At 40.5% G+C, this 13,073-nt stretch overlaps 1 protein-coding gene across 1 annotated transcript in view; it reads right to left on the bottom strand.

Annotated features, from left to right (window-relative positions):
- Nucleotides 1-74: 74 nt before the first annotated feature.
- Dnah7 (dynein axonemal heavy chain 7) overlaps nt 75-13,073 on the bottom strand; it is a 256,781-nt gene continuing 243,782 nt past the window's right edge. The window contains exons 64-65 of the mRNA XM_034497949.2: nt 8,529-8,632; nt 75-388 (exon numbers count right to left, since the gene is read on the bottom strand). Coding sequence (XP_034353840.1) covers nt 182-388; nt 8,529-8,632 — 311 coding nt within the window. The 3' untranslated portion in view covers nt 75-181. The remainder of the gene's footprint in view (nt 389-8,528; nt 8,633-13,073) is intronic.

Below are 13,073 nucleotides of genomic sequence, written 5' to 3'. Positions count from 1 at the left end.
GTAGTGTGTTTTTAGTCTCTGTCTTAGAACATTGTTTGAAACTTCATTGGTACCTTAAAGAGGCTAGAATAAAGTTGTAATTAAGAATGTTAAGTTTATTTTAGCCAAAACAATATTTAAACAGTAAAATGTGTTTTACTCAATCTAACAAGAAGTTGGAAGAGACGATGCCACCTTTGGATTATGAATTCAGTTGACACAGCAATGCCACACCCCGTCCAATCCAGTGTTCCTTGGGGTGGTCAGAGGGAAGAATCATGGCAATCACGAAATTTGTGGAGTGGCCAGTGGTGGAGAGCGTGCCCCTCCTTTCGCTTGTCTTATACAGTGGAGCAACATAACTTGGTCTTTTGGGAATGTCTGACTTCTTACAGGGTTTTAGCCACATCTGGAAGAAAGCACAAACACCTCTTTAAGTTAGAGCTATTAACTGGCATGTACTTTAGCTACTGTGGTAGCCCCAGAGTAAGGTTATGTCTAAAATCTATGCCCAACATAAATTTTATTTTTTGTCAGCAGTGAAATGATTGCTCAAATATAAAAATAAATACCTAACTAGCTCAGAAACCAGTATACAAAGTGAAAACAGTTTGCCTCTGTTAGAAACATATTGCCCACTCATGTATATTTTAGATATTATTTGGTTTAAGAGAGTTAATTGGGCAAGCCTGGGAAATGTTACCATTTTTACTTTTTTTCTACAAAAGAAGTATTCTTAGTGAACTTAATTATAACCCATACTTAGTAGTGGTTTCTTAGCAGGTTGTATGAAAATGTTTTTACAGTAAACAGTTAATTTATAAAATACTGCATTGTGCCATAATAAAGACACTAATTACTTAAAAACGTATTACTCAACTGTTTGTCACCTCTTCCCTGGAGGTGATTTCTGGTGCTTTTAGTAACAAAATAAAATTCTATATATTTTCAAAAGAGAGATGCTACTATTGATTCTCAGAATCAGATGACTTATTTAAAATGAGTAAGTTCTGAAGAGATTGTTTTTTTTCTGGGAACATTTACTAAATCACCTCCCCATTATGGATGGATAATATACATACTGTGCTGTTTAACAGCTCTGAGCCAGGCAAGATGGTTCAGTAGAGGCACCTACCAATTTACCTGCTCCTTTACAAGAACTAAACCAAGATTGGAGAGCTATAACTAGAGTTGAATGACTTTGGGAAAACACTGGAAGGAAGTCGGTATCGGAATACAAAAACATTGTAGAATCCAGACAACAACAAGGGACTGCAGCAAGGCAAGAGAAACAGCCCACCTGCCACCCAGTTTCATAGCTCTGGGATGGGCTCACTTCCAGCAAATGTGTGGTATGTATATTGTGAAGTTACCAGGTACTTCCAGGTGTACAACCTAAGAGGTTAAAGGCCTGCCTGAAGTCCATATAGGTTGGCTTCACCCCTCCAGCAGATCTCTAAGGCACTATAGTCAGTAGCCACCCTAAGAAGGGGCCTGATCAACTGGACTGTTCTAAGGGTCAAAAACCACACAGTCTCATCTCAAACCTTGCAGTCATTCTCTACCATACTTAGTAGGAGATGTACTCCATTGGCTAACTGAGAGCCCTGGGAGACGGACTTTTGCCTGACCTCGGCCATGACCCACTAATACTCAATACTAATACTGGTGAACACTATTGCTGGAACAATCCAGAAGAAAAATTCCTGGAGCCACAGAAATACTTCATCTGTCCCCAGGAATGCAGAGGTAGGGATCCACTGAGGGATGGGAAGACATACATACCAAAGTAGTAGTATGTTTCCTACTTTGTAGCAAAAAATAAATTACTCCATTGCACTTGTCCTGGGCCCCTGCATTAGTTTCTTCACACTTACCTGGTCAAACACTGCTCACAACGAAGGGTGAGTACTACAGAGGGTAGGAAAAATGCTGACTCTGTCGCTCCCTGTGAATCAGTCAACTGTACTAGTAGAGTGTCCAATCAAAAGAGTGCTTTTAGACCCTTCACTGTTGTTGGAGCAGCCAAACTAGAGCCCATTCAAATAACAGAGCCAGCATCAACAGTACCTAAGAAGTCCTACCACTGGATGAAAACCAATATTCCCATTATCAGATGAACCATATCAGGAGCACTCCATCACTCCCACTATAGGAGGAGCCATACAGGGAGCACTTCTCTCCCTCTATAAAAGGAACCATACAGGGAGTACTCCATTCATTCTTCTACCTATTCCATACACCCCTAAACTGTTAGTGTCCCTCTCATGGGTAATCCATAGACAGAGGGTCTGACTCTCTTAAGTATGCACTCTGCCAAAACTTAATAACTACAGTCAAAAAAGCTACAAGGACATTGTGCTGCAATACACAGCGGGAAATGAACTCAGCATAGCATAGTAAACTAACACCCTGATACACACCTTTAAAAGAAAGTCATATTTTCAGAAGCCTATCCCATATAAGTGATAGAGATAATCTATTTCACTAGATGCACAGATTTCAATGTATACACAAGAAGTAGTATCAAACATTTCAAAATAATATATCTCCTAAAAAAATAACTCCCTAGTAACATAGTCCTAAGATACACAGGTGTAAGAGGAGCTAAGGTGGGAGGAGTAAGGAGAGGAAGAGGAGGAACAAGGGAGGAGGAAGAGAAAGAAGAGGAGGAGCTAAGGCAGAGATGGAAAACCAGAGAGGGGGACACGGAGGCTGATGTTCGATTGTCTCCCGCAGTCAAATGTAGTTGGTATATCTAGGTTGGGTATTGGGTTACACTTCTGATTGTATGGGCATCTTGTTATTGATCATTACCAAACTTGTAAAGCCTTTGATTAACATTTAAGCATTAGAGTCTCATTTTTCTACCAAGCCTCTGTGGTTGGCAGGATGGTCTGGGCAATGCCCAGCCTTGCAGAGACAGCCTGGGAGATTGGCAGAGCCATCTCCCATGCTGGCGTCTTGTGGGTGGCAGGACTGGTGTTTCTAGCTGCAGCATGCACGTGCTTTCTGGCCACGCAACATGGCGGCTGAGCTAGGCAGACACCACAGCTTAGAGTTGGCTTGACCAGAGGCCGTTTTTAAGATAATTACTACAACACATAGGCTGATGAAATACCTGATAAATTCAAAAGAATGGTGGTTGAAAAGCTTAGTGAGAGGTCTGGGGGTTGGGGATAGGGTTTAGGAGAGTTGGAACTGTGTTTTCTTAGCATGCATAAAGCCCTGGGTTCAATCTTCAATACCACACAAAGCTAGGCATGGTGGTAATAGACCTGTAACTCTAACATTTGAAAGATGGAAGTAAGAGGCTCAGAAATTCAAGGTCACCCTCAGCATGGAGTGCAAGTCTAGCTTGAGCTGTATAAAACCCTATATCACACAAAGAAAAAATCTCAATGACAAATGAGATTCAAGAACATATACACACATAAAAATTAGGAAGACAATGCAGATATGAATGAGGAACTCATCAGATACAGAAAGAAAGATTGCTATGAGTTCAAGGCCAGCCACAGTAACAGTCTCTCTCAAAAGTCAAAGAAAACATAGGTACAAGTCTCCAAATCAGACTAGCTTAAGCAGATAGACTAAAAAAAATATTGATTTTTCAGAATATACTCATGGAAAAAAGAGATTAAGGCAGAACAAAAAGATTACAGATCTTTGTAGCACTACCAAAAGATCAGATGTCTGCATAATTGACATACTTGAAGGAGAAAAAAATGGACTAAGGTCACAGAAATATCTATTCCATAGAATAAGAGTAGATGTGTGTATAAATTGGAGGTCTTAGATTCCCACACAGCACATTACCCATTACAGTCAACATGCTGAAAGTACAGTATGAAGTATGTATGGGGGGGGCATGTGTTATGTACTCATATATTCAGCTGTGCATGCCCAGAGGTGTTAAAAAGGATGTTAGACATCTTCCTCCATCATATTCCACCTTGGTTTTTGAAACGATCTGTCATTTGTCCTTGAAGCTCAGTGATGGCTAGCAAGCTCCAGGATCTGTCTGTCTCCATGACCCATCATGGTTGCAGGTGTGTGCTGTGCCTGTGGCTTTACGTGGGTCATCATATTTGAACTTGGATTTCCTTGCTTTCACGGCAAGAACTCTTACCCATGAAGCCATCTCATCTCCCAGAGATAGTTTTAAAACTTGCAAGAGGAAAGCACACTGAAAGGCAGCCCTAGTAGACTACCTACAAACTCTCAGCAGAAACTCAAGCTACCTATATCCAGCAAAGCTGTCCTTTAGAATTATTGGAACACAGTCCAAGAATGGAGTCTTGTAAGGAGAATTCTGAGTGGTTATGAGAAAACTCCAAAAAAAATAAGACAAGAGTTATTTGTTATTTGTTTATATGCCTCTGTGGGTAAACAATATTTTGCCATGTGTGGCTTGCCATTGCGATTGTAAACTTTACTAATGTGACTCTTCTTAACCCTCAGGCAATTAATAAATTGCCTGATGCCCTGAATAAAGCTGGCTATTGCGTAAGACTTTAGTGTACTTCACGTATCAGCTCCGTTCTCCCAGGTCCCACTACCTTTACAGCAGTAAACAAGAATAAAGATCTTATAATATAAATAAAAAATTAAGATCATTTATGACCACAAAACCAACCATACTAAAGATGCTTTTACGAGAACTCCATATCCAGAAGTAAAACAAACAAAAACTATCATCATGAGCACGTAAAGTATAAATTCCACTGGAAGAGAAGGTTCACAAGTGAGAACGCTAAAACATCAAAGTACCAATACAATAAATCATCAAACCACAGAGATGAATATAAATAAGGCAGTAAGAATTAAACAATGCCCTAAACAGAAGAAAACAGAAACCATGACAGTCATACCATACCTTTTCATAACTCGGAATGACCGTGGCCTTAACTGATATAAATTTTCGGATGGATTGAAAACCAGACTCAAAATAGGCTGCCCACAGAACCTCAGTTCAACCATAAAGACACACAGACTAGAATGAAAGGGTGGAAAATGATAACCTAAATAAACGGAATCCAAAACCAAGAATGAGTAGTAGACTTTAAGACTAAGAAAATAAGAAGAGACGAAGATCATTGCATAACAATCAAGGAATCAATTCATCATGATGTATTATTTATAAATATTCATGCACATACTATCAGCAATCAATTTTATAAAAGAATGCTACTAGACAAAAATGGAGACCAGCCTCCGATATAACATGTCAGTGCCCCCATGCTCACCAATGAACAGTCACCCCAAATGAAGCATCTACACAGAAAAATCAGAGTCAATCCATACAGTAGGTAAATACATTCTTTATTTACAGCACATTGTACCCAAATGCTCTAGAAATATGTAAGACCACGATGTGCATCTGTGCAGTGTTACTGAACAGGTTTTTTTGCTCCCATGTAATTTAGTGTACAACAATCAATCCTTTCCTAGCCTTACCCCTGTTCCCCCAGCTTTTAATTACACCTTGGTCTTTGTTATTTCATTTCCTTTTTATGTTTCTTTTCTATTTTTTTAAAGTCCTTGATGATGATTTAATACACTGTACACTGAGTCTGGTCTTTATGCCCCGCCACTCCCCTGAGTGCCCATTCTCGTCCCTCTGCACTTTACATCCGGTGAAGTCTTTCTTTCCAACAAGCCCCTTCTCCCATGATGTTCTTTTTAACCCACTGAACTTGTGGTTGCTTACTTGAGCATGAGTGGTGAGTTACTTACTGAAAAATAGGCACCTTACCAGTGGCTACACCACTGAAGAAAAAGGACTCTCCCTGAGCCATCTCTGTTTATTGCTGTCTAGAGCACCTGAGCCTGAGTGATCAGGAGTTCTAACTTAAAATTTTTCTTCACTTCTGTATGCTGTTAGGGGGTGCTTTCTTCCCTCTTCTTTTCATGTGTGTTATATATGTATGCAATACTTGTTCACATGTGTGTGGGTACACATGTATATAGAGGGGCACCTGTGCCTGCATGTGTGTTTAATGTCTGAGGTTAATGTCTGGAATCTCAATTACAATTTCAGTTTATTTTCTGAGATGGGATTTGTCAATCAAACACAAAGCTTGCTGATATACTGGTCTTAATTCTTCATGGAACTAGAAAAATCCTGTTCCTGTGGGAGCCCAGATGACCCAGAATAGCCAATGAAACCAGAAGCAAAAGCAGTAAGTCTGAGGTCTCACAGTTCCCACTTCGGAGGCCCACTCCAGGAGCAAGCTAAGGAAAGCAGCGTGGTGTTTACATATGGATGGCACAGAGCATGAAAATAGGAAATCCCGCAGAGGCACCCATTCCTCTGCAGCCAACTAACCTGGCCAAAGTGTCAAACTACATCTCAAAGAAAGACGGCTTCTTTAGAAACACCATTTTCTTAACATAAGTAAGTGCAATCTCTAAAAAATAGTACAGAGGTTTCACAAAAAATAGTAAAATAGGGCTACTGTATGATCCAGCTAAACCACTGCTCTTAGGTATACATCCAAAGTAAATGAAGTCAACATGAAAAGAAATGAATACCCAAGTTTGTTACAATAGTATGATAGATTGATGATAGATGGTTGATAGATATACATACACATACACACATACATACATATATAGATGCAATAAAGAATAACAAAATTACTCACATCAAAGTATTTGCTGGAACCAGAGAATGCCAAGTTAAGTGAAATCAGCCAGATGTGGAGAGAGACAGACAGACAGACAGACAGACAGACAGACAGAGGGGGGAGGGGGAGGAGAGAGAGAGAGAGAGCGCACAGTCACTGGTGTATACTCTATTGTATGCAGAAGTTTAAGAAACAGAAAAGAAACTGAATGACAGACAGTAGAAGAGGTGACAAGGGATCAGAGAGGGTGCCATTGGGAAAGGGAACCAGAGTAGAAGAAAAGCAGATGGACACGTCACAGCACAATGCATAGATGCATGGAAAGACCACAGTGAATCCTAACGTCTGCATGATGTGTGCTAATAATTACAACTTCTCCAGAGCCGAGTCATTAAAGCAGTTGTGTAATGCATAATTCCCCAACTTAGATAAAAATATAACCCAGTTCCACTCCTCCTTTAGCTACAATACATCACATTCTGTTTAGTCACTTAAGCAAGTTTCTAGAATATTACCCATGTAATTTACTGTAGAATGTGGCCAGTCTTTAGAACAGGATTTTGAGGCCAGCCAGCCTTTGACTTTTAAAGGCAAAGAGCAAATTAAAACCACAAACATCTTTTAGAATCTGACCAAATTAATTTATCTCATGGTAATGAGTAGTCCTTTAGGGTTCTCAGGTCAAAACACAGTCACATGAAGAAGCCAGTGACTAAGATCCTCCCAGGTGGCTGTGGGATCCTGGTTATGGGGGGGTGGACAAGCTGAAGCTTAACAGTAGCATAACTCTCCAAACACTTTCAACTTCAAATCTCTACTGAACAATGTACTTCACTTTAAGCAAAGAACGAATTTTTCTCACGAGAATTTTTATTTCTCAATTGACTTCTTTGTCGAGAAGAATAATTATCAGCTTGTAGATGCACTCCCCACCTCTCCTCCCTGCAAGCTAATTAAGGATGTCCTCAGACCGGAAAGGAATCACAACCCAGCCAGCTCCTGAAATGGCAAATGGTTCACTTTGGGAGTCTCCTATCCTAAACCTTCTCTGCCCAGAGCATCTTGGTATATAGAACAGAAGATCTAGATGAAATTCCTAGGTTTGGACTAGCCCTTCCCTTTATAGCTGCTATGGTGAGTTCACACCTGTCTCTAAGCTTCTTACAGAATTCTACAATCCATGTGATTCTAATAGTCTTTGTTTTACCATACCATCCTGGATGTACCCTTTAGATTATATGAAAATCTATTTTGTCATGATGTAGTGACACACAGAAACAATTGTATGGCATTGCTCCTCACCATCCATTAAATTCTTTATTTGCAAGTTTCATGAAACATCAAAATTCACTTCTCACCCTATAGTCAACCCTGGCAGTGTGTTTACAGTCATTAACTGACGTGGAATTTAAGTTGTCTTCATCCCACAATCATCCTCATGTGTATAGCTGCACCCCAGAAAGTCCTGCTTTCTTATTTTCAGCTCTTACATCTATAAACAACTGTACTCTTCATGGTCTATTTTGTGCTCACTTGTTAACATTCTTTGTTTTGTTGGCATTGTGTTGTTTAAAATAACTTACAGGCTAAAGGCTTGCAGCACAGTCCAATGTTCCTATGTGCATGAAGGCTGAGGGATGAGCCTAATCCAGCGAGAATCACGGTGCTAGTGAGACAATGTATACTAAATAAGTTTTCTTTAAACAGAAACAGTATAACAGTATGTATCAATCAACTAACAAAAACACTGATACCATAGAACCTCGATCCAGAAACCCATTAGGAACAAATATATTCAGTAATTCAGCATTGGGAACAGCTTTATAGAGCAAAGTTACCGTGAACAACAAGAAAAGACTGGATGTGGATATATCCATATGCTGGTGCATGTGCCTGTAATCCTTAGTAAATACTAACCACGGGGACTGTGTCATAGAGAACTTTAGGATGTGATTCTGCAAGTTTCTTGGTCTTCCTGTTCCAGGAAGCTCCATCCAAAAACAATCCATGAATGTAAACACCTAAATAACAAAGAAAGAAAGAAGTTAGCATTCAAAGATCTCATTGACTTGAGTCCTACATCTGAGATTCCTGTCTGAAGAAAGCAGGCCAACATATGCCAGCCATAGCTTCTCAGGTTCCCCTCCCCTCTACTTTCTTTTCCACGATTCAATGTGTTCAGTAAATTACCGAGTCTCCTAGATGTAACTAGCAATTCAGTTAATAAGAACTGTGGGTAAGAGGCCTGAAATTGCTGACGCTAAACAGTAAATAAACTGGCAGTGGCTTCCTCGATTCCCTGTGACATTTAGTTATCAATTTACTTATTGTGGAGACAAGGTTTCAAGGGAGCCAGACAGGCTGTAAGCTCTCAATACCCCTGCCTCAGCTTCCCAAGTCTAGTGTTTCATGTAGATCAACATACTAGGCACTATTTTGCTCTTTTGCTCTTAGTATAAACAGGGCAAACCTGACTTGTAAGGCCAGAAAACCAGAAGCAGACATGCATTCAAGTGTATAAAAGGAGAAAGGCAGAGGTGGGGGAAAACTCAGATGGTGTCTGTGACTGCCCCCCCCTCCAGGGACTCCACTGAGAAAGGGATTTCTTTGGGAAAATCCTAACTTTCCAGATCATTCTGTAAATTCTCATTTTTTTTTAAAGATTTATTTTTATTTTATGTATGTGAGTACACTGTAGCTGTCTTCAGATACACTGGAAGAGGGTATCAGATCCCATTGCAGATGGTTGTGAGCCACCATGTGGTTGCTGGGCATTGAACTCAGGACCTCTGGAGGAGCAGTCAGTGCTTTAACCGCTGAGCCATCTCTCCAGCCCCGGATTCTCATTTTTGTTCATGCAATATTTTTGTTCATGACGTATTATGGAGTAGCCACATTTTTTTCTGGTAAAAATGTACAAGTATGTTTGTGTGCATATAAAATTAAATTCATAATTTAACAATTATCTGTCCTTAATGATATTATTCTGGGTGGACATACTGATAGCCAATAAAGTGGTTTGCTTAGCTAAAGGCCACTCAGCTAATTACTGAGCAATTTTGATACACCAGGTAATCTATACTAATCATTAGATAAATTGTGTTTTATGTGCTACTCTACCACTCTCAAGATAACACTGTATTTTTAGTGCCTGAAAACCTGTTTCCCGAGGTAACAGGTAGATGCAGATTGGTAAGAAGGGAAACAAAGGAGTCTGTATTATCTCTATGCTTGCTGTATACAATTCCACAGTCGGAGTATGGGTAATTAACCAGTTTTAAAACTTTATTCAGTGCTTTCATAACATTTTAGCTGGATCCAAAAATTGTATAGCATCATCAGTTCCTCTTGGATATCAATGGGAACGCTGCTTTTGTCCTGTATCAGAAGGGCACTGAGAAAAGTTAGGAGGGGTGAAGTCAGGCTCCTAAATACAGAAGTAACCATAGCTTCATCAAGACACTTTCCATGAGAATGCAGTTTTCACACTCCTTCATGAAGTCCTCCACATGGTAGGTTGGGAGGAAAACAGTTGGCCTGCACTTACTTGTCTCTGTCCAATGCTACTGTGAGTCCTTGGGGAAGGTATTTAGCCTCCCTGGGCCCAAGTGTCTGCCTCTATATAATAAACTGTATGGTGCCTGTGCCATAGGGCTGCCATGACGATTAAACATGAAGGGCTGGGCAGTTTCTGTGGCACAGATGTGCGATAGAACACCACCACACTGGGGTTCAGGCTCTTCCTTTGACTTTTTTATACTCAAAGCTCTTCAGCTCCCTTCCTGTATACTTTGTTTGGAATAAATATTTACCCTTCTTGACATGTTTCTCAATCTGGCTAGCTATGTTGGATTTTATGAGAACAGGCGCTCAGATATATATATATATATATATATATATATATATATATATATATATATTACAGTAGTAACCTATGTGAAGAAGGGATTTTTTAAAAGTGTACATAATAAAGGAAATAATAAATGAAACAATGTAGCTGAGGGTTGTTAAGCTTCAGATTCAGCAATGTATCCATTCCAAATGTCTTGATAACAGGGACTCTGAACAAATGGTCAGATAATGATGGGTTAGGCATCTGCTGCTGGGGAAAGTATGACGAGTTGTAACATGGCATGTGTCCCAAAGTCTCTGCTTCCCTGTGTGCTTATTGTCCCTACGCACATTTCTGCAGTTAGGTATAAGAATAAATGGTGGTGTGAAATCTTGGGCTAGCTTCCATAAACCTGTCGTGAGTTTCAGTTCTGTGGCACACTTCCACTGCAGCAGTTGAGGTCAAGGTGCTACTAGAGACTGAGCAGGGAAGGGTGAAGTCAGGCAAGATGACAGTTCTGCATCCGTATTGTCATGGGAGAAAGACAACCAAAGGAAACTTGTGACTCACAGTGGAGTGGACCAATGCTGTCAACTTCATAAAAAGACTGGATGAGAGTAGGAAGGCAAGATAATAAGCTGGCCTGGCACAGAGACCTGACAAATGGGGGTTGGGGGTGGTGGTAATGGTGGTGGTGGTGAAGGAGGAGGAAGAGGAAGAGGAGGAGGAGGAAAAAGTCATGGGTTCTGGCTAGCTGGTGGTGTTATTTATTGAAATTATTTAAGTTTTAGGGGAACTAGGGGATAGTAATAACTAATAACTAGGGGATAGTAATGTAGAGATGGCATGTTGGCAGTTCCGGATCCAGCCTCTGGGTCACAGTGGAAGCTTCTAACAAGAACGTGTTCAAAGATATAAAAATAGATGAGTTCACCTAGGGAGAGGATGAATAAGTAAACAGAAATTGTTCAAGGTCTTTGTCCTTGGAGACTTCAACAGCTAAAGAATAAGCCAGCAAGAAGCATAAATCTGAACAATAAGAGGAAAAAAACCCAACCAAAACCAGGAGACAATGTCCTAGAAACAAAGGGAGGAAACTGTGTCTAGGAAGAGAAACACATCAGGAGAAATTGCTAAGATGTTTCATCAACATGGAAACTGTCAGTAACTCTGAAGAGAAAGGTATCTATGAAGTGGAAAGGATGCAGGATAGAAGAAAAACAGCTGGGAACGCAGCTTGCATGTAAAGACAGAGTTCTGAGATACTGTGCTATCAGGAAGCAGGGATACAGGACAAGGATATCAAGATGACAGAAAAGTTTATTGATTGCTTCTATGGTGTGAGATGCAGAGCATGCTGCGTGTGGCTAGGGATTGTCCATTTCTGAGTTCAAAGATTCTGGAAAGAGGAGGTGCCATTAAAGTAACAAAGCTGTAGAGGAGAAAAGAAAGATCGTCTGGATTCTCAAGAGGTGCATCCATGCATAGGCCCCCAGATTTGATGGTGATGGTAACTGTCTCCTTTAGCTTTCTCCTTTCACAAGGATGAGGCAAGAGAGGAAGACAGGAGGTACCAAGAGCACAGTGGTCATTTAGGCAACATTCCCAGGGACACAGCAGGATGGCTTCACATCACCAAAGTCTTGAGTTGTGGGACACCCAGTTGATAATTTCCACAATAAGGTACAGCAAGGATTAGACCCTGTTGTGTTTCTCACTTGGGCATAAACTGGTCAAAGGAGCAAGAGCCTAAGCTGTTGCTTCTTCACCTGCAGTGCCTACCAGGGTGGGCCAGTGGTAACTAAGGAAGGAGAACTGTCTGTGACACATTGGTTGACATAGTATATATTAAGAGTCACCGAGAGACAGATGCCATTCATTCCAAGTCATCACCATTCTAATAAAGTTTAGTACGTTTTAGCTTTTTTGTTTTTAAAAGAGTAATATTTATTTGAAGTAGTGGCCTTGTCTACTGCATGTACAGTTTATTTATTATGCCTTGCTTATGTTTATTACTTTTTTTATGTATGTGAGTGTGTGCATGCATGCCAAGGCACATGTGGAGCTCAGAGGAGAGCTTGTGGAAATTAAGTTCTCTTTTTTCACCATGAGGATCCTGGGGATTGAACTTAAGTTGTCAGGCTTCGGAGAAAGTGTCCTTTCTCATGGAGTCAATTTGCTGACTCCCACTAAATTTAAAATAAACATCACAGATGCCACAAAGTATTTAAAACACAACCAACCAAGAAACAGAATGTTTCTTTATAACCACCCTTCTAATCTTCAAGCGTTTCCAGGGCCTCAATTCTCAGGCAAGAGTGATCGCTGTTTAAGCCTTACAACTGTGTTCAGATCCCAACATCCATGCAAAAAGCCAGGCGTGGCTCATGTGCACACCCAATAACTCCAGCACTGTAGAGGGTGGAGACAAGAAGATCCCTAGGGTTCACTGGAGGTCATCCTACTACCAAGTTCAGTGAGAGAACCTGTCTCAGAGAAATAAGGCGGAGAATGATTAATAGGACATCCATCATCCTCGGCTCTCCAGCGGCTTTTTCACACAGATATGTGCTTATACCCCAACCTCACATACCCTCCTCTGTCTGTCTGTCTCTGTCTGTTTGTCTCTG

The sequence above is a fragment of the Arvicanthis niloticus genome, chromosome 3 (assembly GCF_011762505.2).
Source record: "Arvicanthis niloticus isolate mArvNil1 chromosome 3, mArvNil1.pat.X, whole genome shotgun sequence".
Classification (NCBI taxonomy): Eukaryota; Metazoa; Chordata; class Mammalia; order Rodentia; family Muridae; genus Arvicanthis; species Arvicanthis niloticus.
The sequence above is the reverse complement of the archived record's forward strand: the minus strand, read 5'-3'. Positions and strand labels throughout refer to the sequence as shown.